Source organism: Aplidium turbinatum, chromosome 14 (assembly GCF_918807975.1).
Source record: "Aplidium turbinatum chromosome 14, kaAplTurb1.1, whole genome shotgun sequence".
NCBI classification, from domain to species: domain Eukaryota; kingdom Metazoa; phylum Chordata; class Ascidiacea; order Aplousobranchia; family Polyclinidae; genus Aplidium; species Aplidium turbinatum.
This window is the reverse complement of record NC_137485.1, coordinates 10,841,820-10,869,816: the sequence shown is the minus strand read 5'-3', so window position 1 is coordinate 10,869,816 and position 27,997 is coordinate 10,841,820. Positions and strand designations below refer to the sequence as shown.

The following is a 27,997-nucleotide window of genomic DNA, read 5'->3' as shown; positions in this document are numbered from 1 at the left end:
ATAAAATCGTAAACGATTGCCAGATAAAATGACGTAAAATCGACGATTGCCAGATACTACAGGAGCACAGTAATTAGCACTATCGATTCCGCTTACTAATACTATCCCTGCTAATACTGCACCAGCGGAGCATCTACAACCGCTCCATTTAGATCATTACTTTACTTCAAATGACTCTGCATCAAGCAATTAACGAGAAAACATAGCGATCTATATACACAGGTCTTGACAACGTACGAACTGAAGGCCCATATAATTTTGATTTTGAAATCTAAGCTAAATTAATTTTATATCTCTTTAAAATGATAGTTTTGGAAATTCAAATTGCTAAAGTGTGCCCACCGAATTCGATTCACCCTGATAGCTCAGTTAGTTCACGCTTGATTCGCAAATAAAGAAGCTTCAAGATCAGACTGGTTTGACTTTCGGGGGTCTGCGCTTGACCAACGCATTTGAAGGACTGCTCTCCAGCAATCAGCGGCACCTAATGGATAGAATAATTCTCGGGTAACAACTTTACTCTGTCAATCTCAGTAACTTGCGTCAAAAGCCTCTAAAAGTACGCGAAGCTACCAGGAATAACCTATTCAAGGCTTTGTCAACCGAGGATAAAGATTTAAAATCAAAACTCGTAATAATAAAAGTAATTTGCGTTCTTCTGGTGAATATTTACTAGGTTACCTCCTGATGTTAAAGATGATAACTAGCTTTTGTATTTCCGACGTTTCGTCAGTCAGATTCGTAATAAAGGTAAAAGGGGGTCCCATACTTGATTCAAGTGTCGGGTATGAGAAGATAAGGTTCTCATTGTACTAATCCTTCGGCACTAAGGAGAGTAGGGTGGCCAGTTCCTTTCTCTCGGCCGCCTTTACTTCAGCAACTACGCCCACCCAATTTATTACACCCTGGGTAGAGGTGAGCGGTGTTTTCAACAACCAGCTAAAGGCGGGAGTCGAACCAGGTGTGCATAATTGGAAAGCCAACGCCTTTTCGTAATATCACATTTAAAAAAATGACAAATTTTTACTAGTGTTTCCAGACTTTTTAAATGCCAGCAAAAGAGTCTTAATCTACTCTGCTATTTCAATAGTAACAATAGCACAGGAGTAATTCAAAATATACATAACGACTACATTATTTTATTAAGTAGCCTAACACTCAAATTATCGACTTATATCTATTTGGCTACTAACAGATCGGCCTTTGGCTACTAACAGATTGGCTTAATAGCGATTTGGCTACTAACAGATCGGCCTTCAGTCAAATTTTAAACAGCACGTTGTCGTGGCCTGTGTGTAAAAGTTGCCATGCGAAAATACATTGATCGGACTACACACCGTCGACCTAACAGAATAGTACTAACGCCGACAGCAAAGAACATGCATGTTAAATGCAATATCAACACACTAAGTGGCGGTAAATGCACATAGCAAAAAGCGCAATGCGGCACGAAATAGTTGATTCTAACAAGTCCGGCTATTCAACGTTAAAACGCCAAGACAGACCTACAAAGCGAAAGGCTGTAGCCTACTATTTTCTTCAACTGTTTCAAGTTAAGGGTGTTCGAAATAAGTTTCTCAGTAAGGATATTGGTTTTGATATAGCCTAGCTTTAAAACCTATAAGAAACTCAGAAAGCACCTAATTTAATATTGTTGACCTTGTGCCGTCTCATGCGGAGATTTAGCACACTAATAGCCTAATTTGTAGGCTAAGTCTTTTATGGGCGATGAAAAAAAGTTTCGTTTGAATCATTGTTAGGCTAGGTTGCAAATAACTAAATGGTCAAACGCATTTGAGCTGTATGATGGGACAGTCACTACTAGGCGTGGGAAGCTAATTCACAACACTAATATAAATTTTCATGAAATTAAAGCGAAAAGAATAGCCATACTCCGCGGAGCATCAATTGATCAGGTTAAGCTATTGAAGAATTAATTGTTTGACGTGATACAAAAGAAATATTGCCAATTGAAGGTTTAAAATCTTGCTTGTACTGCAGCTTCCACCAGACGTCGTTTCTTCAATGGGATTACTGGTGGGTGGAGTAACATCCGCAAAGTCATTCAGCCACTGACTGCTGAATTGTGGAAGGCGAAGTTTCACACGAAGGGATGAAATTCGCTCATCTTGTGAGGACGTTGACGACTGTGTCCAAACTTGAAACAGTGAAATTCCTGTCAATAGTTCCACATCCCTAATACGCGCAACGTGTTCCTTTATTGTTTGAGGAATCCATTCTGATTGATTTTGATTGCTCTGAAAACAAATAATACAAAGACTTGACTTAAACCTAGGCGACCCATATGGTTTGATCTAAAATGCCTTCGATGATAACACAACTGCAGTCTATCCAATGAGCTAGGCTACAAACAAAATGTTGTAGCCGAGTTATAATAATTTGTAGCAGCAGTTTACCTTTTCGAAAACTTTATAAAGGATCTGATTTTTGTGTGCTTGGATGTAGGCTACATTGCAAAAAAACGTAACTTGCCCTTGAAGCCTTATTTACGAATTGTTACATGAGTTTGGTTTCATTTTTCTTGAACTTTTCTTCAATTATCCAGACGAAAATAATCATGAGCTAAAAACTTTACAAAAATATTCTAAAAACACACTTTTTCAATTTTATGCCACAAAAGCACGAATTAGCTGCATGGTGTCATTTTTGTAGGCATTATTTTCAAAGATCTTCCACTTGATGACAGTATTTTCGACCAATGTTTTTTGTACATTTCTAATTTCTGTTAAGGGGGTGTATCAAATTACCTTCCATTCTCCCACCTATTGAATTTAATAATTCGCAAACAACAACACTTTAACGACAAGTAAAAGCTTCACTCTTCCATCTTGGTGAATGAACCTGCGTTAGTGTTTCAAGGCTTACGTGTGGCCTACAGTAGGCTATGTAAAGTTAAATCACCAGCATTCAACCTTCACAAAAGATTTATCACTCAGAGAACATGAACTCTCACAATTTTTCAAACTATATAGCCTAATTAATTAAAGGTTTTGAGGCTAGTTATCCGAACAAACCTTTTTACAAGGTTCCACTTTGTAGTTAGGGATAATAAAAGTCATGGTTTCAATCTTTCTAGGTTTTGTCAAACACGAAGAAATGGTTTCTCCTTCATTATAGTTTGCACATCTGGTAACGACTAAGAAAAGATGAGTAGGGATGGGCGCTCCAGAAACATAGGAACCTAACCTACAATAGTTTCAAAAATATAGCACATCAATCTTAGCCAAGAATATCTAAAGAGATCTGTTTTCAGCAGATGAAATCACTGAATTAGTTTAGACAAACTTCAACCACACCTTTTTGTTTTAGTTAAGATTAAGCTATAGGCCTATAGCCTAAATTGGGCTATAAGCTAATTAGATTTGCAAGAACCTAAATTAAATTAGGTTTACAATTTGAAGTGATGTATAAGTTCTAAAAGTAATTAACTCACATATAAGTGGAATGCATGTTGAGCACACTATGCAGCTTAGCTTTTCTCTGCCAATCTTGATAACCGGTCCTGCGTCTAAAGCTTCTACAAGTATGCGAAACTACCAGAAATAGTCTATCAAAAGCTTTGTCAGTCCGAGGATAAAGATTAAATCCAACCAATTGTACTTTGATTTAGCGGATTTGAGGGGGATCCAAGGGGTAGCCTGCTCTTTGATTTAGACTCGAAACATTTTCAGGAACTTCAAAAGCGAAGGAAACACCTTGCATTCTTTTTCTATATGGTGTTTGCATCCGTTACTTGTTTACAGACAACTCCTGGTGTTCGAGAGGGACTTTATTTTCCGTGTTTGTTCAGTGCTGATATTTTTTTTTCAAGAAACCCAGGGATCTCAATGGTAGGCTACAAGGCTCAACGTATCCTTTCAACGGCCCTTAAAGATTGACCCTTAAAAATATTGGGAAGATAACTGTAATACAAAAGTTATCTTCAGAAATGAGGCAGCCTACAAGTTTCTGATAGAGAAATTTTGTCAATATGTTTTTCAGAGTTAATGTGTAGCTTATAGGTTAATTTTTAATAATTAGTGCTCACTTATTCCACCAAAGTGTAACTTCATATAATCACTTTAAAAAAATATATTTCTTAATTTCTATAGCGCCTAAGCATGAAGATAGTTTTAAGTAAATTACTCAGAAAGAACGTCTTCACTGTCAGCAATCCCATCAAAGTTGTAATCGAATATTGGCCCTGAGAGCACATTGATTCCACCGTAAGATGTCGCCCAACCCGCCAATACAAGGGACATATAATTCCACACTATAAATCAAAAGAAAGTAACTACAGTGAAGCTGACGATTACAAAAATATTTCAGCAATTTCGAGTATTCCTACTCTACACTACACAGTCTACAATACTCAGAACTATCCTAATACAGCTAACACTGCGTCTGAAAAATCAATTGGAAAATAGCGTATTGCCGGCCTGCTTGTCCTTGTAGAACGAATAAAGAACAAGAACAGCAGCGAAGATTCATAATGGTCTGAAGGCAACAAGACTTCAACTATTGGCTATTAAAAACAATAACTTCAATCTGCCGTAGTCTTGATGATCAGGCTTGCGTTGAACAACCTTGCAAGGAGCCTAGTCAGAAAAGATTTTTTAGTTTGAGAGTAAATATTCTCTGAATCACACAAACTCAATGCATTATTGTTCATGCATTTTTTTGTTTTTTTTCTAAATTAAATTTATCATTTTTAACTTTAAGTTAAAGTAGCTTTGATTGTTAGCTTAAAAGCCTACATCAGCAAACAAAATTCTAAACAAGCCTGCAATGTAACCTGTGTTGGTTACATATCAGAGGGAAATTCTTTTTATAACAATGCATTTTTGTTGGTTAAAAGTTTAGAAAGACTTACCTACGGCTGCAGGTTGAAACATTGGGACACTGTTTGTGTTGATCACTGCATCGTAGACTGCATTGCCGCTTGAAAATTCTGAAATCGTTATTTTTGCTTGAATAATATCAGTTTAGGTATAAAGCCTTCAAAATTTTTTTAAAATATATATCAACTTAAACTTATAACATCACCCTTGCACTTCAACGAAAAGACGCGGATGCTAAAAAACTGAGGGATTACTATAGTTCATTAAAACTAGTCCAGCCCTTTTCAAAAAAGTATCAGGCCTTATTGTAGGCTACTGTGTTTTTGTATTCAGACGCCAAAGTGAGAAAGCTTTCTTTTGGACCATAACCTGAGATTTTTCAAGTTTTTTATTAAAAAACATACCTCAAGGAAATTATTGCAAACTGCACCATCCTTGGCTGCATGTTCTACAGTCCGAGGTTTGAGCCTCTCTAATTCAAACAAAACGGGTCACCAATTACAAAACGTGTAAAGACGAAAAATATTTCAACAAGTTCTATACAAACCTGGTGGATACAAAAATACTCGCTCGAGGTTTACAAGGAAGTCAGAACAAGAGATTTGAGAAAGTGCAGATAATCTGTAGTCCGGTCGGCTGCACCCAGTTGGTTTGAATAAATCTCGTGGCTGCATGAAAATGCAAGTTAGTTGGTGGCATAATAAACCAGCACTAGTAAACAGTAAATTAAGATCTAGCAACGTTAGGCAAAATTACAGCATTGATAAAATACAAGTACAGTCAATGCGTCATTTATAGGGTATTGAAAAATTAAGCCCATGCATTAGTTAGGCCTATTAAGAATTTAAAGTGTGATCGTTTGTTTTAAATACCTTATCAATGAGTGTGTATGAAACATAGCGCGGCATCTTTCTGTTAATATCGGCAGCAACAATGTAGTCTTCTTGATCAAGCAAGCAGAAGATGACTGCATCGTTAGTGGCTTTGTACACATGAGGGCGCCCAAAAGGCATGTGGAGTAACTCAGCCTGATTACCTGAAACAGTATTCTTAAATTATACCAAATTTTGCTGAATAATATTGTAATTGGTTGGGCGTTGATTAAATTTAAGATTAATTTAAGATTTTGCAAGCAATAAAAGTTTAAAATGGAACTGTATAGAAATAAAGCCATTACATAACGCTGGACGTCAATCGTTCATTCGTTAACAAGTTTTTTTTTATGAATTTCCTATTTTAGAGACATATGGTGTTTGCCAGGGGTGAAACATTTTCAGTAGCGTAGACGAGGAGGCCCAGCAGGTACTTTTAGACCTTGGACGGGGTGATTTAAGGGGCCGTAACATTTTCAAGGGGCCCAGGAATTTGAGGAAATCTCGTATTCTTCAAATATAGTGCGTTTTTTGTAAGTGTCTTGATTTTTGGGGCCTGTGGATGACATTGGTACTGGGCGCAACTTGTCCTTTCAACGGCTCTGAGCACATTCAAACAGTATTCAAAGAAAACTACGGCTGCAACAGCACACACCAACCGTATCACACCAGTCACTCTATAGGCCTACAGTTTTCAAAAAAAGAAATCGTTGTTTTTTTGTAAACATACAAACTTTAAGCATATCGATTTATAAATTTTCAACTACTTTACTGCAAATATCAACTTTATGAGAATCAACTCAATTTTTTTTGATAAATTGCGCCTTTATTTCAAATCCTGGCGCAGGCTATGCCTGGTGGTTGAAGATTGGGGTTGGGTGAAAGAATAGGTAAATAAACAGCAAAGAGTAATGTAAATCAGAATTAGATGAATCAAGGTTAGGTGAAACAATAGCTTTAAAGAAGGGTTGGGTCACTAGGTGAATAAACAGCAAACTCGTTATTCTATGAGCTTGACTTATATGCAGCTGCAGACATGTTAATAACGGTCTTGATGGTCTTTCCAAGACACAAACACATGCCCTTTGGCGAGTATCAATCTGGCATCCTTTCAAGTTTGTCAAACAATCTCACCGTTTGACCAGCCTATAATCCAGGCTATAGTCGTTGACTACTTAAATCAACTTCAGCTAAATTGATTTCGTTTAACTACCATACCTTCTTCTATTGAAAGATCAAGTCTTTGATTTGCTTCTTCTACGGTTAAACCCTGCTCAAAATACATTTGGATAAGTTTGTGGTTATTGCAGAAACTTAACTAGAAAGACAGTTTGGGGAGCAAAAGCAATTATTGGAGGAGGCAAAGTAGCCTGTGTTGGAGGGAAACGTAGTGACACTTTGGACAAATTTATAAAATTTCACTGCTGCGTGAAAATCATGAAAAACAGACAAAGTTTTGTGCTCATTAGCCAATGTTGTAAAGTCATTTGAGAAAAATAACAATCTGAAATAATTACAGCTTTAATATTACATTCATATGCAAAAATATGCAAGCTGTCTATGCTTTGTGTGCAAAATATTTTTTTTCAATTGTGTCAAGTGTCTACATTCCCAAAATTGAAAGAACAGCTACGGGACTCAATGCTTTGTGAAAAACATATTGAAATCCTTCCATCGTCATTAACTTATAGAAACTGTTTTAACCTTTGAACTTATGTTTAATTTCAAAAACAAAATTTTACTTTCAACTACAAACGAAATCTAAATTTGACTTGATGATTATAGTCAAATAGCCTACTAACTGTATCATCTAAAATAAACAAAAAAACAATATTGGGTTATAAAAAGCTACCAAAACTACACAAAAATCTGTCAAAGCGTTTTGGAAACAAGCTCTCATCACTTCTGTTATTAAAATATTTGCTTCTTTAGACGATTTCTCCATTCAAGTTTGACAAATTTTGCTTTGACAGAATCAGGGTGCCTCTAATTTTTTTTTTCTAGATTTGTTTTGATTTAAAGTTTTATACCTAAGAACTTAGATTGCTTGCTTGTTTGTAAAGAACACAAGCGTTGTTGTTTATATGCTATAAAATAAAATTTACAATTTTATCTCAACAAATATCTAAAGCTTACGCTTACCGAGCATGGTATACATCCCTGCGAATCAGGATTAGTATCCGCATCTTCATAAGAGCACACAGCAATTGGAACACCTTCTGGTTGAACAGCAAGTTCTTTTGGATTTGACATCATAAAATATAAGGACCCCTGTGTCCCGTTATTTGGTGCAGGAGACAAGTTTAGCAAGTCTAAAGAATAAAATAGCCCATATGTAAAAAACTATATTAGGCTTAAGCAACCTTCATTTTACAATCTGAAGTGTTCGACTGATACAGGCTCATATTTGTTTCTGGAAAGAAGCTTCGGAAACTCCATAATGTACTACAACAATAATATTCTTTCGTTTGATGGACTATATCTATACCTGTCATTAAATTGTATACTTCAATATTGTCGAACGGTTCGCTTGTGTTGAAGCTCCGTTTGAATCCAGGACCGTGAGCAGCAAATAAAGCCTGTTGGTAATGAAAAATACAGTAAGTTTAGTCTTTGGCTATTTCTGACAATGATCACAAATTCAAAAGCTGATGTATTCAGTCACATAACAAAACAAGTTAAGTCGCTTAAAAGTTTTGTTGGCTAAAAAGGTTTTGAAGGGAGGAGAGTTGGCCCAATGCTTCCCCCTTTTTGGGTACGTCACTGTATTCTAACATAGACATGTCGCTATTCTCCAGCAACAAGAAACCTTGATGTAGATGCCCCACGTTTAAAGTAGCCTACATGGAAAGTTTTTAAAAATACAAATTTAATTTAGTGCTTACGCTGCAGAAGTCCTGCTTGCCTATGTATGTAGGGTAACTAACATCTTAGCAAGATTATGGAAAATTATCGAAGTTTCTCTGAACTCTTTCGCCCTTTTTCTTTTGTGAAAATGTATACTGTTCTTGCTAAAAAGCGTGTTTTTAAGTTATGGTGCTATTTTTGTTGCTCTTTGGAAATGAATTGTCCCCTGTAATAAATTCTAGCTGCGACTCAAAAGCTACGAGGAAAACTAAACTATGGTGGTTGAGTCTATTTTTTAAAGTAGTCAATGAAAACATTTTGTTTTTGAGAAATGCTTACATGCACAAACGTGCACAAAAGTATCATTTGAAAGCAATGCTGCTATTGCAAAACTGACAAGGGTTGCTTAAAACAAAGAAACTCACATGCATGCTTTTGAATTCGTTGTCAAACCCGTGCATACCCCCATCACAAAACGTGGTTGTACCAGTTTTTCTGTAGAGTAAGAAATAGAAAATTGGGGTAAATTGGTAAACTCCGGTCACAACAGCTTCCAAGTAATTTAGTTCAATCGTGGGGTAAATCAGCTTAACTTTATTTGACACAGAAGTGAATTGCACAAAAAGAACTGATCTAAGACATTATCTTCAAGAAAATTATAAGCCAATATTATTTTTTTACAAAAAAGGAGCTTAATTAGTTTTGGTTCAACTTACCCTCCCACCAGCCACTCATCATCCATAACAAGCTGGACATCCTCGATCCTTTTGTGGTTGGCATAATGGAACCGTTTTGGAAAATAGTCGTATTTTAAATAACTCTGGAAAAAATGAATACATAAGCAAACTACTGCATAATATTTTGCGTGGTGTTGCGTTTAGTGGGCTCCAATTTATGTATTAACGACTTGGCTTTTAAAACTATTCCAAGATGTCGCAGTCTAGCTAGCTCAGTAGTATTTTTTTATATTGATTCAACGTCTGTAAACATTAAAAAAAGCTGATTTACGGTAAGTGTCTCACCAGCCAGTGGGCTTCATCATGGTGACAGCGAAGTTGATTTTCTATCATGCCAGGGTCAAATTCATTCCATTTAGACTTGTCACGACTTTTTCCTACTCTACCATAAGGTCCTCCATAAAAGTCTACAATTTCCGTATTGACTCCATATTGGTCGATGTAAGTTAATCTATCGCAACTTTGAGGTGCCATTCCTGTGCGTATAAAAGTAGCCGACTGTAGAATGTACGGTAGGCTAAGTACAGGGTGACCCAAAAAGATGCGTACCCATGTTTTATTCCATTTTTTCACATTTGGAACACATTTTGGGAAAGCCATAAATTGACCAAAAATTGACAGAAAAAGCTGAAACTCTGGTCAATGGTCTTCCATAAACTGAATAATCTGTGGTTGTAATTTGAAATAAATAGCTTTTCAATCAAAGTCACAATTGAAATTTTTCATAGGTAGCCTACCCATCTTTCTGGGGTACCCTGTACCATCACAATTAAGTCTTACATTGACTTTAACACTTTCGCAAATTACTGTCATTCCTTTTTCTGGTATAAAGAACTAATACTTTGTGAAAAAAACTAACTGCTTGTCGTAGTTGTATGAGCTTTTGGGGCCGAGGATTTATCCTTCCACAACCCCAAATTCACGTTGTTTCAAGACTAGACTAAAAGGCTACCAGCCAGTAGCCAGTCTTTGGTTTCATCATCATCATAATTGCAACGTTCATCTGATAAATGTAAAAGCAAAATCAGAAACACACGAGTTGTTTTTTACTTTCGCATTCATCATACGAACGTTTCAACTGCTGCTATAAAAGACACTAATCCAGATGAACATGCAAACTTTTCAGTATTTACTTTTATTTTGGTGCATATAGCCAAGTGGTGAAAGCCCTATGGTGATTGGTGAGTGGTGAGTTTCGAAAAGGTACCGGTTCGTCACCGCTCAAAAGCTTATGTCTTTGGCAAGACACTTAAAGTCATACTTGAAGGTGAACACAAAAATTGCCTTTTCGTCCACTTATCCCAAATCTTCCACTACCTGGAGTAAGCCTGAAAACGATTAAAAAACTTCTATATTTTTTCATATGCAAAAAGCCTTTGTAACTCGGATATGTGAGTCTACATAAATGATGATCTTATTTTCCACAAAGCCTACTTCTTATTTCCGTGCCAAAGAAAATCACAAGTTATATATAATCCTTTGTAAATTAATTTATCGTTAAAAATCATTAGTTAATTGTCCTTTCACTTATCACTGAACAGCTTAACACAACGAAATAAAACTACGGAGGTTATAAGTTTTCTTTTACTGTATGAAACCAAAAAAGTGTGGCAAAGCAAAAATATTTTGATTATCCAGCTCACCATGATCAGCCAGCACTATAACATTCACGCAGTTTTCCAAACCACGAAGTTTCAATCCGTTCATTAAAATACTAATCATCTGGTCGGCATTAACTAATTCAGTATTGACTAGCTCGGAGTCTGGTCCACCTTCGTGTCCAGCATGATCCACGTTACTCACATAGAGAGTGATCAAACTTGGTCTGAAAAATATTTCCACTTTTATTACGGTATTTTGAAACAAGCAGTTTTTTGTAACCACTGTGGAAAGTTAATGACCTAAAAGGCAAGGACAGATATAATCCTTCTGCTAGTCTTGAAGCTTGTCATTAAAAGCTCTTTACCAAAGTGTACAGTAGCTACATCGAGTTTGGATTTTTTCAAGCGTCGAGATCTTCAACCGGCCTCACAACCGACGTGTTTTTACTTTGTTCAAAGTATTAAACTGAAGCCTAGCTTTGATTTCATACTTTGAAAAAAGTAAAAAGTTCGAATTTATGTAGCTATCTTTTTATTTTATGTATTGTTTTTTAATTCTGCAATTCAATCCTATCAATCAAAAAATAAAGAGCCCAAAATGTAGATACCAAACTAATGTTCAGCAAACAAACGTTTCGAAAACTATACTGTTTTCATCTTCAGTGTTATAAAATATAACACTGAAGATGAAGACAGTATAGTTTTCGAAACGTTTGTTTGCTGAACATGAGTTTGGTATCTACATTTTGGGCTCTTTATTCTTTGAATAAATTAACCAGGTGTTCCAACCATTTTGCTCCTAAATCCTATCAAGTTGTTATCAATTATCTGTTTACGGTTAAGCTAAAGCGTACTTCCATCTTGTAGAGCAGGGGTCACCAAACTTTTTTCTCTGAGGGCTGGATTGCTGCGAGATCAACAGCTGCGGGCCGGACGTAAATTGCAAAAAGATATACAACTATTTAGAATCTCCATTGACTTGAATTGAGCACAATAAATAACAAAGTCAGCGGTAGAATAGCAAAGTAGTGATAAAAATCGAAAGGTTGCTGGAAAAGTTATCCCCTGCTGTGATACACTACAGGGCATCGTGCTCTTGAAAAAACATTAGATCTTTCCAAATTTGGCCTAGGCTGTCCCCAATTGTGGTGGCCTAATGGTAAACAGCAACGTCAGTTTTTTACAAAAAGTTTGGTAACTTTTTTCCTTAACAGTTGTAGTGCAGCTGTTATTTCCGCAGTACGTGGCGGGCCGGATGAAATCAGTTTGCGGGCCGGTTTCGGCCCGCGGGCCGTAGTTTGGTGACCCCTGTTGTAGAGTATCAATAAATGTTATGGCTGACCTATCTTTTTTGGGCATGTCTAACCAGTCTAGGGCTTGGTACATTCTTTCTTCGTTTGGGACTGATCCATTATAAGGAAAATAATAGTCCGGATAACGAGTTATGTTGACGTCAGAGCCAACCCAAAAATAGGTTGCGCTTTTTTTACCCTGGTTGCTTGTTGTTACCCAAATCTGCAAAGGAAAAGTTGTACAGAAGATAATAGGAGCAATACAAAATTATAGCATAGCATATGAGATAAACAGGTTATAGCAAACGGTAAAAATTAACATATTTAAATCAATGGCAGCATATAAAACAATCAAAACCAATGATTTTACACGAATGTCAAATGACACAGAAGTTTGGAATACCATGATCGTGAACGTCTGTGTCAGATCAGGCACATAATCATCATATGAGGTCACATTGATAACAATGTTGACAGATCAAACATTGAAGCTCTGTATAAGTTGGTCTATGGTCATAAAAATTACGCAGGCCTCCTCATTAAACAAACCATCAAGTTATTCTTCTACAAATGTTTTATTTTTTAACAGAATAATGAAGTTACCTATGTATGTAGTATATAATGTAGTGATACACTCTCTGTTTTATACTTGATTATATACCAATTAAGGCTATAAAATTTTAGATTTTAGTTTTACGTTTGTAGCATTTACTGTATATTATTATCTCGTAGTTCAGTGCTTCCCAACCTTTTTCAGTTCGCGAACCACTTTTGATGCAGGTTTTATTGCGCGACCCACAATGAGATATGACATCTTTATTATGGCATCTTTACTACTGGCGTACGTAATGAAATAGTTAATGGGACACAACACATCTGATTGTTACATATTTGTTACATTGTTGCATAATTGTTACGTAATGATAATGCAATAATTTCCCGATCTAATAGAAAAGAGGGTGCACAATTCATGAAGATGAAAAGTCAACAAATGAAGTGAAGACAAGAGTAGCGAAAGTGCGGCCTATGAGATCCATAGTAATGTCGGTATTTTTTAGAAAATTTTAACATTCAATAACATTTAGAAACGCTTCGCGACCCACCTGAAATAGCTTCGCGACCCACCGGTTGGGAAGCACTGTCGCAGTTCAATGCTCTATTGTCTTATCATGTCTTTCATTCATATTTGTCGATCAAAATGTAGAGTAAATTGTTTAGTCACAATTGCATAGTATGTAACTAGGTTACCGGTTCGCCTTCCCACCAGAACGGATCAAGTGTATTAGGAGAACCAAGATAAAATTCCTTTTCTTTATCATGGTCATACATGGAATTGCCAATAATTCCATGACTTTCAGGATACAACCCCTGACAATGAACATAAAAATGTTACGAAACGGTGTAGGTCAGTGGTTTTCAACCAGGGTTCCGCGGAACCCTACGGTTCCGCCAGTAAGTCTAGGGGTTCCGCAAGTTTACATTCAAATCCGAGAGTCTATTTTATTATTATTTTATGCACATTGTTTAAATATAATCAAATACTGATTAGGTTTGCTACTATTAATAAAATTGCTACACTTTTAACACGTTCGCTGCGATCCCGAATTTTCGTTGTTTTCTTGTGGTGCGATCACCTTTAACTTTCTGCTTTCCGCCAAATTTCGTCGATACGTTTTCTTCGCTTCAAGGAGTTCTTTTAGACAGTTCAATCGTTTGTACACCGGTGGGTCAAATCGCCGTGAACGTGTTAGAGATCATTTTGTTTTGCCAGTATTAGGTTTGTTTTTATATGTATTTATAATTTCTAGAATTCTGCTTACAGCCTTACAAGTATGGATATGAGTACATGAGTATTTTAATTTAATTTTATTAATCAAACGATGTTTTTTGCATAAGGCAATTAAATTATTGAACAGGAGTTCCTCGAGCTTTTGGAATGTTTCATTGGGTTCCGTTCCACCAAAAAGGTTGAAAACCACTGGTGTAGGTAATGCAGCAAGTCAATTTGTTCGTTTCAACAGGGGGAAGATAACATAAAACTTTCAAAGCAATATGCTGCGTTATACATTATAGTTTAATAGAACTGAAAATTTTAGCTGCTTTACGGTTTACACCGACAATGCACAGTTGTTTAAGGCGTGACCTACGAAAATAGCTGGCCTAGACAGCGTGAAACAAGCCTTCAGAACTGAAGGCTGAAGACGATTGCTGATTAACATGTAGGCCTACTTGGGTCCTATTTGCCTAAGATGTTTTTTTTCAAATACTTTTATTCAAATGTTTTGATGTTTAATTTTTTGATCATAAAACGCTTTGCTAAGAGAAAAAAACAGCATTTTATCAAGCAATATGCAAACAAGGGAGATGACGAGACAAGCAGGAGCACAGAGTTAGCCTAATATTAATGGTGGCTGTTTTTTAAAATATTACGATTTTATTTTTGAAGACTCTGTTCAGTTGTTATTTCGAGGTAAAAAGTTTGGTGCAATGTTATGGTTTATGTTTTTGCCTCCTTGCTTAACCAGCTAGCTCAGTTCACTGAACTGTGGTCCAAAATGTTAAAAGTTTCTTAGAAATCAAGTCAGTTTTAAAAACTTTTTTATTTTCATTACATGCTTCCGACATGGGAGTTCAGAAATATCGGGTGTCTAGTTTTATGACTGTTTGTGTATTGAGGGTTAGGCTACAGGTGTATAAAAGATGTATCATGAACCGGACAAAGAGGAACGATAACTTTGGACCAATAAAAGACAATCATCGTTTCTAGCACTAGTTTCTACTTTCATCTGATGAAATTGAAAGTAAAATTAACAACAAACAAGATGGTTTATTGCTTCACTGACGTTTCGCGCACCATGACAATGCGCATCCTCAGAGCGAATAACATACAAAATAAAATTTCACCAGGTTATATACTGCAGTGCGATTGAAGGCAAGAAAAAATAAATAAAACACGCAATATTTTAAAAAAATTGGCCAATGATGTGTGAGCGGTTACTTTCCACGTTAAATTACGTAAAAACTTCCAACAATAAACATAAAAATTCGAAGCAGTGACGACCAACAGAAAAAAAGTGCGGTTGAAGGCAAGAGAAATAGAACACAATGTTTTAAGATTGGCTAATGATGTGTGGTTACTTTTGACGTTAAATTACGTAAAAAACTATTGATCTATCTATAAAACTATATTATAGCCTAACTATAGACCTACTATAATACAACTATACTATATGTACTATAATGATTTACGCTTTAGAAATACCAATTGCAGGCCTCATTTGCACTTAAAATATTTTAGAATGCAAAAATTCTAAAAAGAAGTACAAGAAACAGTCAGAAAAACACCAGTACAACAAATGGGAGTAGTGTCTCTTTTCAATCAATCAATTGTTTATTTATCAAAAAACAAAACACAAAAGTGACATAAAACAATAATAGCTACAATGTAAAGGTTTTTTGATAGGGAGACAACGAAACGACCATACGGTCTACTAGTCAGTTGCCACCATGGAAGGAATAATTTGAGTTATGAAAAACTAATCAACAATTCAACCAAATCAGTTACAATCAAAAATGAAAGCACTAACAAGACTAATACTTCGATTAGTAACTTACAATTAATTGTCAGTCTCATAGAATTGTATACGAGATTTTTCAACGAACATTAATGATGAATATCACAGATGGACAGTGGACACCATGACAATAGACATTGTTGAATACTATAATATGCTTAGGCCAAATGAAGACCCACTTATGAAGTATCATAACTTTGAAAAGCTGATGCTGCAAACATGCCCAAACGTGGGTCAAAAAGGGACAAAACATAAAAAACACATTTTGCTTTATTCCCTAAACTCGAATGATCTAGCCAGATGTTTTTGTCTGTGAGTTGCAGCTTAAAAAAACATATATCCCAGTGCAAAAAATTGTTTAGTTTTGCTTTACAGTTAGAGTTACGGTCGTTTTTGTGTTAGTGTCCCTCGTTGCCCTATCTTCACTCATATCATTAGTTCAAATACTAAATAAGTGCGGCACACTGGACGAACTACACATGGAATACGGAGTGGCAAAACAACACCTCTCGACTCCGTGATTTCCTACCCTACGTCGATCCCCACCGTCCGGGAATGTCCCTCGCAAGACTTGCGTGGGTCCGGCTTAACCGCCTACAAACCGGCGTCGTTCGCTTTCGTTCAGATATGTGCAGATGGGGCCTGGCTCCCTCACCGGGATGCGAGTGTGGTGCCACAGACCAGACAGTAGACCATGTCGTCCATGACTGCCCAATCCATCAACCACCACATGGGACGCTTGGACTGAAGGCCCTGGATGATGAGACTGTCGAGTGGCTGATGACCTCATGCCCAAACATATAATCCGGAAGAAGACAGCTCATACGACGAAGAAGAAATACTAAATGGAATTCTCTATATGTAAATTTAACATTTTTTATCGGGAGGTATTACTTTATCAACTGTCAAAATGCTAGCATTCAGATTGCAAGATGAATAAAAGCATTCAACACCAAAATAACTAAACACTAAATAAAAATACTTGAAGATATATTTTAGGCAGATGTAAACTCCAAATACACTTTTATCTGCAATCGAATACAGCCTTCAGTTCTGAAGGCTTGTGCACGGTGTCTAGGCCGTTTCAGGCTAATTAATATTTTCGATGTTTCAATTAAAAACAAAATTTATGAGAATTCAAAAGATTTTGAAGTAGGCCTACGTATTAAGCTCTGTGTGCTCAGACATTTGCTTTTAACTGGCCATTCCTATAAATCAAACATGGGACATATTCACCCTGCTGTTGGCTTATTTATTATTGAATACATAAACTACATCACAATGTTCAACAAACTATGTTCATAAATTAAAAAAAAAAAACTTATTAAATAATAATTACATCTACTGAATCGAAGATATTACGATAATAACCTTACAAATATTTAATATCTAAATTCTAAACTGTGCAAAATCTTGCTTTGCATCTGTTGGTGTTTGCTTGCTGTGACGGCTATAAACAGGTACTTTTGTGTCTGAACAACTTGTTTAAATGCATGTTTCACAAAGTTTTGACGCCAGCGTTGCATTGATGTGCTAGAATATCACTTCTTTCAGCTAGTACGTTCTTTTAAAAATAAAAATAAAATGCTGTTTGATGGCGACTTTTATAAAGATCTGCTCATTCTGAATAATTATAACAAAGATTGGCTGCTCTCTGTCTGGACTACAGTAAAAGACTACTACAAACACGGAAGGCAGACTTCATCAGGAGAGGCTCAAAGAAGAAGGAAATAATTGAAAATGTAAACTCACCGTTGATATTGTATGGTGATTGGGAAAAGTCAATGTTGGATAAACTGAACGCATATATGGAGCATGTACGCCACAAGATGCTGAAAAAGATAACTTTGACCCTTCTGTTGTTTGAGATCTGTTTACAGTAGGCTACTAGAAAAATTAGTACCTAAAATAAAAATTTTAAGGGGGCAAAAGCAACGGCTGGGGAGAAAATGTCAATCAACATAAATTACAATGCTTTTAAAACTTTGTAATAAACTGGTTTCAAAACACTTTTTTGAGGCGAGAAGATCCTCCGAACCCCCCAGAAGCTATGTCCCTGATTTTTAATTTTGTTTATCTGTGGACAATATTTTTAAAGGTAACTTATATCAATTTATTCTGGGTGATTTAAAATCAGCACAGTTGCACTCATCAAGTTTTCTGCTTTTCTCATACAGTATAAACAAATGCAGTCTTTCTCCGAACTAAACAATCAGCATACGTATATGTAACATAACTTTCAAAGTCAAACTTACTTTTAATTAAAACTTTCTGTTTGTGCAATGACGATACAACATCTATCGCATAATATTTGGATTTCATAAAAAAAAAATAAGCTTAGATAGTTTTGCGCTTTTATATTATTTTCTTTTGAACATCGATAGCTCAGCTGGTTGAGCGTAAGACTTCACGGACGAAAAACCTGGAAGATCAAGCGGAGTTGGTTCAACTCAAAGCGTGTTCGCTTGAAAAACGCATTTTCAAGGACTGCTCTCCATTTAGTTGGCACCTGGTGGATGAAATACTCCCTGACAACAGCACTTCAAAAATAGGAAAACTTCACTCTGTCAAACTCAGTGACCGGGCCTACATCCGAGGTTCAAAACCATTACAAGTAAGCTATGCAAATTACCAGGATCAGGCTTTTGTAGAAGCTTTCTCAGTACGAAGATAAACCAATCAATCAAACACAGCCTCTGCAAAACTGCACTTTTAACCAAATGATATATTTTCCAGCGACAAACGTTATTATGATTTCTGAGTGTTTCACAAAATATTTTCTGTTAACCTACCTAGCTTCCAAATATTTGGTGTTTCTTCACGATAAAGGTATTGCGCTTTGAATCCATCGATTGAGAACAAAATTACTGGAGGTGATTCAAACCTAGTAAAACAAAAAATTAGTTTATTTCTGATCAATTCGATGAGCTTTTGGCGAAAGCGTAGCCGTATTGCAAAAATACAACTGACTTATTCCAAATTTAAACCTTTTGTCAAGATTTTTGCAAGATACTAACAACAGATGGACAGTGTTGCTTGATGTATTAAGTTTGTAGACCTACCCGCTTGGACACTTCATTTCTGCAGGTGTTGCACAATCCTCTTCCACCCAAGGTTTTTGCCCTGGAAACAAAAAAGATTAATCGAGGGGTGCCCAAATTACAGCCAGCAAGATATTTAAACATTTACAAGTCAACCCCAAGTACCGCATGCAAAACTTCTAGCATTAAGCTTGCAAAGAAACGTTTTCAATCAGAGAATGAAGATTCCAATTAACCAACCAACGCCTTATTATGATGTCAGCAAGTGCATTTTATTGTGAACTTAAATGTGTACTGACAGGCTCTCAGAGTTAAGGTAATGGAACTACAAGAAGGTGCAGAGTTGAAATCTTTTCGTGTTTTCTTTGTTGATAAGTTTTACCTCTCCCTCCCCGCTTCAACTTACTCACAGGCTAAAGTTACATTTTAGTGTTTTAGGGGAAGGAGAGCGATCGCCTCAATTGCTCCCTCCTCTTGGATCCGCCACTGCTAAGGCCATCCACGTCAGGCATCGCCAATCGATACAAAGATATGATTTGTTACATAACTTTACCAAGACATGTTTCTTGGTAGTCTGAGCAAAGATTGGTGACATTTTCAGAGCTCGAGCAATTGCATCTTTCCCTTTCCACGTTGCATTCTCCTTTGCAAAGATACTTCTCCACTGTAAAATATTAACTATCGAAACTCATCATCGTCATCGTAACTAATATCCTGTTTCATTATCAAGGTAGGCCTAACACTTTTACTTACCGGTTATCTATTTAAGTTGTATTAAGTGAATTCTATTTAAGCTCTACCCTGACAGCTGATCTCCTATAACGAGCACATCGAATGTCCAAGTTGAAACGCTGATTGAAGTTTTATATCAAAATTCTAATTGTTTTTTCAAACTGTGGCAACCCAATCACAGAGTTTTTTTTGTAGTAACTGCAAATCACTACAAAAGGTAGCCTACGTTTCACTGACCTTCTCCATTTTTGTCAGACACTCTTGGTTTTACAGCCGTTTCTACACATTGGCAGACAATGAATAATAACAATAAAGTACAGATTTGACTGCTATTAATTTGCTTTTTTACATTGTAGCAATGCATGTTCAATCACATACTAGCCTACAAGTTTCTAACATAAGAAAAGCATTTTCAACACAAATCTGAGATCAACTGCAGTCGTTTCTACACAACACTAATATTCATTGCTGAAAACACTAGTGTCCTATGACGCTAGTGGGGTCTATTGTCAATGAAATGAGTTAGAGCAGTGGTTCCCAAACTTTTTAACTTGCGGTACACTAAAAAAATCATAAAACGCTCGCGGCACACTTACAAAAGAAGAAAAGTTGCTTTTAAAAAAAATTATTTTCACGTGTTGATGCGATGGATGTGCTTGTTTATACGAACCATGATACGAACATATAGCCTAAGACTGAAACGAGGTTGCATTGTTGACAAACAAAGCCGCATTTTGTCGTCAATTCCAAGCAGTCTCTCTCGTTTACAGCTTTCAATTTTAGTCAAAACAGAAAAGCCATGTTCACATAGCTATAAAAATGCAAATGATAATATAGTTTCGATTGCTTTTGCAACGATCATGGAATAGGATTTGGAAGCAGACAGTCAAAACTCATCCAAGCTTTTTTTGTGGAAACAGCGTTTGAAAAAACGGTTTGTTTCGTAAATCAATGAGCTGTTCTTCTTCTTCTGCAGAAAGATTGCTTGATTCATTGCTTCCAAGTGGATTAACTACCCATCCAAAGTTGTTAACAACAAATTCTGGGAAGTAATGTCGCAGTGCACGCTGAAGTCCAGACAATGTGCTCATCATTTCTTTTTTATGAGTTGATTCAGAGCGGTAAAAAAATCAAAGACTTTCTTCGAGACCTTGGTTTTCCACAACGTCAAGTTTTCGTCTAATGATTGTAGTTTTGATGTTGCTGTAATAATATTTTCAGATGGACCTTGGAGACTAGAATTCAAATTGTTCAGTTTACCGAACAAGTCAGAAAGAAACAGAACTTTCACCCACCAACTTTCATCTAGAAGAGAAAATGCAAAGTCTTTGAGTTTCCACGAAAGAAATTACTTGAGTTTTCAAATGCACCATGCGCTTTAACACCTTTCCTTTAGAAATCCATCGTACCTTCAGTGTGATGCAGCAGGCACTCGTACTCTGAATCCATGGCTTTACAAAGCTGAGAATATTGTCGATTTTGTAGCGGCCGAGATTTAATGTAGTTTACCACATGGCTTAGGCTACTTGATCCATAACTTCTTTTAAATCTGCATGCAAAAATTTAGCTACAAGAGCTTCTCTATGGATCATGCAATGTGCAACCATCACGTTTGGATTTTTTTTGAAGCACGTATGACATAAATTCTTTATTTCCCCCGCTTTGAAGGACAACCATTAGTACAAACGCTCACGCAGTTACTCCACTTCAACTCAGAAAGCGAAATATTTTCATCTACCAATTTGAATATGTCTTCTCCTTTGGTTGTGCCCTTCAATTTTTTGCAAAACAAACATTCACTTACCAATGCTTCATTGTTAACACGCATATGCATGTCTGCATGCCTTATTTTAAATATTTATAGGCTACAGGTTATTTCCAAAATTCCAAAAAGATTCGCGGCACACTTGAGAATCTGTGGTGGCACACTAGTGTGCCGCGGCACACAGTTTGGGAATCACTGAGTTAGAGCGACATGGAAGCATTTGAAAATGCAAGGAAAAATTGATATATTTTTGTTTGTTTTAGCTACTGCTGACGACTCTAAAACGCTGAAGTTATGCCATTTCTTACAATCTACAACATTCCAAAATTCTTCTTTGCAACGCAATCCGTTTTACCCAACTTTCATTTGTGGTCAACCCACAATGTAAGTGAGTAACGGGCCAAGAAAAAAAAAGTTAGAAATTTTTGCTGCATTTATTGGTTTTTAATTAACGTATTTTAAGAACAAAGTTTACAAGTATTATGACTAAGCTACCCTGATTAATTAACTATTTATTTAAAACCTAACTAATCACAATTAAATACACAGCAAAAACGAAACCTATTGTATATTTTAGATTTACTGTACGCTTGCCTCGAATGTTTTGCGTATCACTAGAAACAAGTTTTATGCATTCAATACCTGCTGAATATGCTTGGCGAGCACAAACTGTGTTCACTGCCAAATATTTACCGATGTTCTAGACTAGAGTTTATTCATTGTGGGATGTCTTTTAATGTTACCGTTTGTTTGTTTTATGCGAGAACTATCGTCAGATCAGAACACTTTCCTACAATGGCTTTCAAAGCCAATTTGAAAATGTCTAAAAAGCATTTATATGATGATTGCATAAGCGTGTCCGAAAGAAAGATTTAGGGTCAATACACTTGTTTGAGGCTTTTGGGACGTGACAGAATGATTACCTATTGTTGGTTATAGCGTTATCAGTGTTGATGTTCGGTGTGAGGGAATACAAGTTAGGCTACATTGAAATTGTGATGGTATGTAGCCTACTGTGGGTTAGGGTGCCACAGGCGCCCTCATGTGGCCGAAATCACCTGAACTTTTTTTCTGGTGTGACATTTCACATATTAAGGCACTTTGCAAAGTTTGATTGAGATTGGACAAAAATTGGATGTGCAGATTGAAAACGAAAGTCTAAACTGAAATACAGTAAAATTAGGGGATTTCCCTAGTTTGAACATCAGTTTTTTTGCTATTTCTCATCTTTTTCTCTACATTGAAACAAGGTAAATTCAAGAATTAGGTTAGGAGACCAGTGCCAGTATGTCAAGATCTCAATTGAGGTCAAGCATGACAGCTCCGCGCCTGTTACATTGATTCACCATCTTGCAACATTGAATCAACATAGCTGGCTTGATCTCACTCAGGGTCTTGGAATAAAGGCTTCCGATATTACTATCAGGTATTGGAGGCTCAAAACTGGTTGGTGTTCCTTATTTGCCTGCACAAACATCCGATTCAAACGGAAAGCAAATAGCCAATGCAAGCATGGAATTGTTAAACAATTAGAACTGTACTGCATGTCTTGCTGCAATGGTGTTTGACACCACAAGTAGCAATACGGGCCACAAAACTGCGGACTGTACTGTATCCAAATACAAGATCATCTTGGAAAAGGCCTACTTTGGGCAGCATGCAGGCATCATATTGGGGAGATAATACTGACGCATGTTTGGGAAGAACTCAAAATAGAAAGCAGCAGTGGACCCAACATTTCCATATTTCAACGCTTTAAAAGCAGTTTTCAAACTCTTTCTGATAGCGCATCAGGTTGTTTTCATACATCAAAATCGCACAAGGAAATTAATCTGCTTGCCAGCAAGCGGGAAGAATTGTCTGAGCTGATAAATCAGATGAAGCTCCATCCAGAATCATCCAAATTTCTAAGAAGCGACTAATTGGAGCTTTTGAATTTGTATCAATTGTACTTGAACATTGAGCCACCTACCAGTAAGGATATGTCTCTCCAAAGACCTGGTGCATTACACAGAGCCAGGTGGATGAGCAAACTTATATATTCACTGACAATTGTGCTCTTACAAAACGAAATTCATAAATTGCCTCAAAAAAATGCCATCATGAAAGCATCTCAACTCGAAAAGTTAAAGAGGTTTCTACAATTTACAGTTTATTTCTATGTATCATGGTGGTTTACATATGTTGAGGCGAAAAAGAAAGTTGATGCTTTCAGAGTCGTTAATGATGCCGCTGAGCGAGGCGTCAAGTTGGCCCATGACTTCTTGTCAACTTCAAACCTTGAAGAACGCTAGCAAAACATTCTCCAAGTAGTCGAAAATGCGAGGAAGGTATTACCTAATCAACGTACTCGACAACTACAGTCTGAGGGCACATGGTTTTTAACCATGTAATTGTCAAAGTACTGACTGTTAACTCCACAAAGTGTTGTCAGCTTACACAATGTTGCAATCAGCATTATTTGCAGCCTGTCATAGCATACCAGTAACCTATTATGCTGCATTTTACTTTGTAATTAGATACTAGATAGTTGTGTGTTATTAATTGCCATTTTACCTTTCCGTTTCACTATTATTGCAAGCGTTAAAATAAATGTAGGCCTCCATAAATTTTACGCTATTGTGGTTTTGTTGTTAAGTAGTGGATGTCTGGACTCTAAGCATTGTGCTTTGTGTTTATCTTTCTGTGTTACGTTTATACTGACTATGTTTAGTGCGTAAAGATCCAAATTTTTGTTTTTGAGTCCAAGTTCCGTACAAACATAGCTGAGATTTTGATCTTCAAAGACCAAAAAGTTTTCAATAAACAAAAACGATTAGTTAATGAATGTACTTTTGATTCTTCAAATGCTGTAGGCCTAGTAATTTCATCTCAACAGGCATTTTCTTTACATGGATCCTTTTTTATAATGCATGAAACCTCATATTTTTAGGCATTTTTCATAAATTGTTGAACATATACAATTGACACATGGTCTGTACGATTGTAAATTAGTAAGTAAGTTCACCAGAAAGTGTTCGAAGTTCAAATACGCCGTAACTGAGAAGAAATGTCTGAGTTTTGATGATCTAGAGAGGGTTTTACTATTGAAATTGGGACGTCTGATTCTAAAGTGGCCCAAGTCAAAAAAAGTGCTTTTGAGATAATCGAGTTTAAAGATTCATGCTGTGATAAAAATTGTCACTGAAGGTTTGCAATCTTCATCTTGCATGTGAGAAAACTTGAGTGAGCAAGAAACTGTTTGTGATGCTTGGTTTAACTGAGTGATGACGTCATCGTAGTTTATTACGTATGTTTTAACTTGGGCCACTTTTCTATGATTAGATAAGTCAAAACTAGCGACCCAAGTTAACTTGGTACAGATAATAAAAGCTTTTCTTACAACAGAAAAGTGGCCCAAGTCAAAAATTTTGCGTTTTAAAAAAATATTTTTTGCCTATTTTTATGTTACACGAAAAACAAAGCTTTTAGTACCTTTTTATTAAAATAAAGAAAAAACACCAAACAACAAAATACTGAAAGAACAAACGATTAACAACATTACAGGCTATAAAAGAAACATAACTTTAAAACCAAGGCTGTAGAAGTGGGCAAAAAATGTGCGATTCCCACTCGATTTATAGCTTGCTGAATCCGACTTCAGTGTTGCCAGTTTTTTTCATTTTATTTCACTTAATTTGTGATGGAAATTGAAATGGTGACTTTACAAAACTAACAAGAACAAACACTTCTATTTATCGGTAAAGTTGTAGGGCTTAATACGGAAAACAAGAAACAATATTTTGAAAAAAAAATGCAAACAAAAATTTTATTGTTTATCGTCTTGTATCCAGCCGGAGTAGGCCTTTTTTCAACAACTCCATCTCCGGACAAGCCAAAATATGACTGACTCCACAACTCTGTTTAAAACTGCAGTACCTGATCAACATTGGTAAGCGCTAAATTACTAACAACCAGTGTGAAGCAGCAGTGCTTCTGAAGCTAGTACATTAACAGGAAGAACACAACGGTAATAGAACACAAACGTGTCTACTCCTTTAAATGTGGCAAGTTCTTGTAGAATGCATGGTATATAGGAGGAATATATGGCAGCAAAGTCATCAAGTCATCGTATTTGGCCTTGCTAATGTTGACACCTTCAGGGTACAAAGGCGACATGTTGTCAGAATGGCTTCTTGTGTCCCTTTGATGTAGTTGGACATGGCGTAGCTCGTCGCTGAAGTTGTATCGGAATGAAAATCCACAAGATCCGCGATGGTAAACCATTTCGTGAATGTTTCTCCAGCTATATTTTTGTCTTTCAGTGTCCATTGCTTTCCCAGGTTTTGAAATTTTGGTGAGTTTTGCAATGTCTGTAAAATCATTTTTTTCCATGTGATGGACTTCGAATTTGTTTCTTTTTCTTGAATTTGTAATTAAATCAAAATAGTCATTCGAGGTGTATAAGGCGGCAATTGATGATTTCTTTTTTTCGATTAAACCAAAGTCACTGTCATTGGGCAAATAAGAATGACCTGACCATAGAAACCGATGTGTGATTTTGTTGAGCCTAGTGTGAGGATCATTGACCAAATAGATCAAAGCTGAAGTCACATTGTGGTTCCGATTCTGACCTCCGCAGCAATCGCTCCAAAGCGTTATTTCTGGCCATGTGGAGCATTGTGATTTTATGTGCTTGATGAGTACACTGCCAACTTCGTTGGAGCCACGTTTGGCTTCGCTTTCCAGCCAAACATACATATATCCTTTTTTGTCAGCAGTGTGATGGACTCCTTCATTATATAGCCAGAGTTGTCTCAAATAAAATACCTTACTGGTCTGTATAAACGGTAGCGGGTGCGTTTTTTCCATATCAAATGTTATTGTTGTTTTTTGTTTTGAATCTTCTCTTAACAAATCTCGTGCGGCATAAGCAAGAGTGTGATGTTGTTCTAAGGCAGAAAAATTCCCAACTGCCTTCAACTCATCGCATGTGCTGCACGTATCGGAAGCACGAGAGTACAATTTTACATGCGAAAAATCTTTGTTCCAGCGATGGAGGAACCACTCGTAACTGGGAACTTTTAAAACTTTTTGTTTAGTTTCTTCGCGAAATAAATCGTACAAATTAGTTTTAGAAATACCCGGAGCTAACCACACAGCGAAAGAATCGTGCCGTTCTCTGTGGTAGTGCGAATTATACTTGGGGATTTTTTGAAACATTTGTTTGAAAATGCATACTACATCTTCTGTTATCCGGGAGTGGTTGTTGTGTTTTCCTCTTTGGTCTGTTGGCGTGACATCATTTGTCTGTTGCTTTGTAAGTAGCCGAGTGATTCTACCTGAAGAAACTTGAAGAGTTTGTTCAAAAAGTTGCTTACAAACACGTTTTTCCATTATTTGATACACCCGTGTGTTGTTCTTTGTTTTGGAAGTGGAAGGGTCATCCGAATTTCTTATTTTTTCACTTTTTTTCGGGACATTTTTCACCCATTGTAAAATGTGGTAGTTTTGAGCATCATAATCTTCTAAATCCCAGAATTTAATAATATTTTATTAAGACCGACAACAATGCAGACCACACCTTCGCATCATAGAAGAGTACTTTCATCTTATGCTGAAATTAATTTAGCCTAGCCTACTTCTCAGATTTTTATTTTATTTTAAATGACACAAGTAATCCCCGATATACCTTTAAATTTTTTTCCTTCTCGACTATTTCTTTTCTTCTTTGCTAAAGCCTTTTTCCATTCCCCTTCATTCCGTACTTTGGATCTCCGGTGCTTTTGTCCTAATATTGCATGAAAAAAATCTATCATAAGCCTGTTACTAATCTATCATTAAAAAAAATTGACAAACACCAATGAAAATCACTTTTAAATTAGTAGGCAATTTTTAGACAAACAAAAAAACACAACCCGATAATGATGAACCTGCAAACTCACCTATGCTCACTAGAGTGGAGGTTGAAGCATTATGTTCCTCATCTGCTGCTCCCACATCATCATTTACCACCATGCTATTTCCCTCGTCTCCTGCTCCCACATCATCATTCACCACCATGCTATTTCCATCACTTGCTGCTCCCATATCGTCATTTATCACCACGTTATTTTCCTCATCTGCTGCTTCCACATCATTATTTACCACCACGTTATTTTCCTCATCTGCTGCTCTCACACTATCATTTACCACCATGCTATTTCCCTCATCTCCTGCTCCCACATTATCATTTACCACCATGCCATTTCCATCATCTGCTGCTCCCATATCATTATTTACCATCACGTTATTTTCCTCATCTGCTGCTCCGACATCATCATTTACCACCATGCTATTTCCCTCATTTCCTGCTCCCATATCATCATTTACCACCACACTATTTTCCTCATCTGCTGTTCTCACATCATTATTTACCACGATGCGATTTTCCTCATCTGCTGCTCCCACATCATCGTTTACCTTCGCACTGTTGGATAGCCATGAAATTCGTTCTTGTCCTACCCACTCGTCATGTTTACTGTTGCAACCAACATAATGCACTTTAAAAAAAAGCTTACTACCGGTACTCATTTGTCGTTTTTTTTTTATCTTTGCCTCATAGCTGAGATTGTTGTTTTGAGTTACGTATACTGTTGAGCCAATTTGTCCTCTTCTTTTTATTACCGTGTGAATTAGTGGAATTTCCGAGTCGGAATCATCATCGGTTATGCTC

The 27,997-nt window shown here is 36.5% G+C and overlaps 1 protein-coding gene across 2 annotated transcripts; it reads right to left on the bottom strand.

The window, feature by feature from the left end:
- On the bottom strand, positions 1-27,990 carry LOC145782776 (ectonucleotide pyrophosphatase/phosphodiesterase family member 3-like). Of its 2 annotated transcripts, XM_082594537.1 has the most exons (21): positions 27,228-27,990; positions 26,975-27,073; positions 19,360-19,470; positions 18,828-18,888; positions 18,558-18,649; positions 17,518-17,597; positions 13,439-13,558; positions 12,241-12,413; positions 10,941-11,122; positions 9,583-9,773; positions 9,277-9,380; positions 8,986-9,055; positions 8,202-8,292; positions 7,856-8,025; positions 6,932-6,983; positions 5,714-5,877; positions 5,389-5,509; positions 4,874-4,951; positions 4,147-4,273; positions 3,036-3,207; positions 1-2,258 (listed from the first exon to the last, which is right to left on the bottom strand). In XM_082594537.1, exons 1-21 carry the CDS (start codon positions 27,853-27,855, stop codon positions 1,923-1,925), a joined length of 3,222 nt encoding a protein of 1,073 aa, XP_082450663.1. In that variant the 5' UTR covers positions 27,856-27,990; the 3' UTR covers positions 1-1,922. The 2 variants fall into 2 exon arrangements, with proteins under 2 accessions (XP_082450663.1, XP_082450664.1); XM_082594538.1 differs by lacking the exons at positions 26,975-27,073; positions 27,228-27,990 and adding an exon at positions 19,776-19,880.
- Between the last annotated feature and the right edge of the window lie 7 nt (positions 27,991-27,997).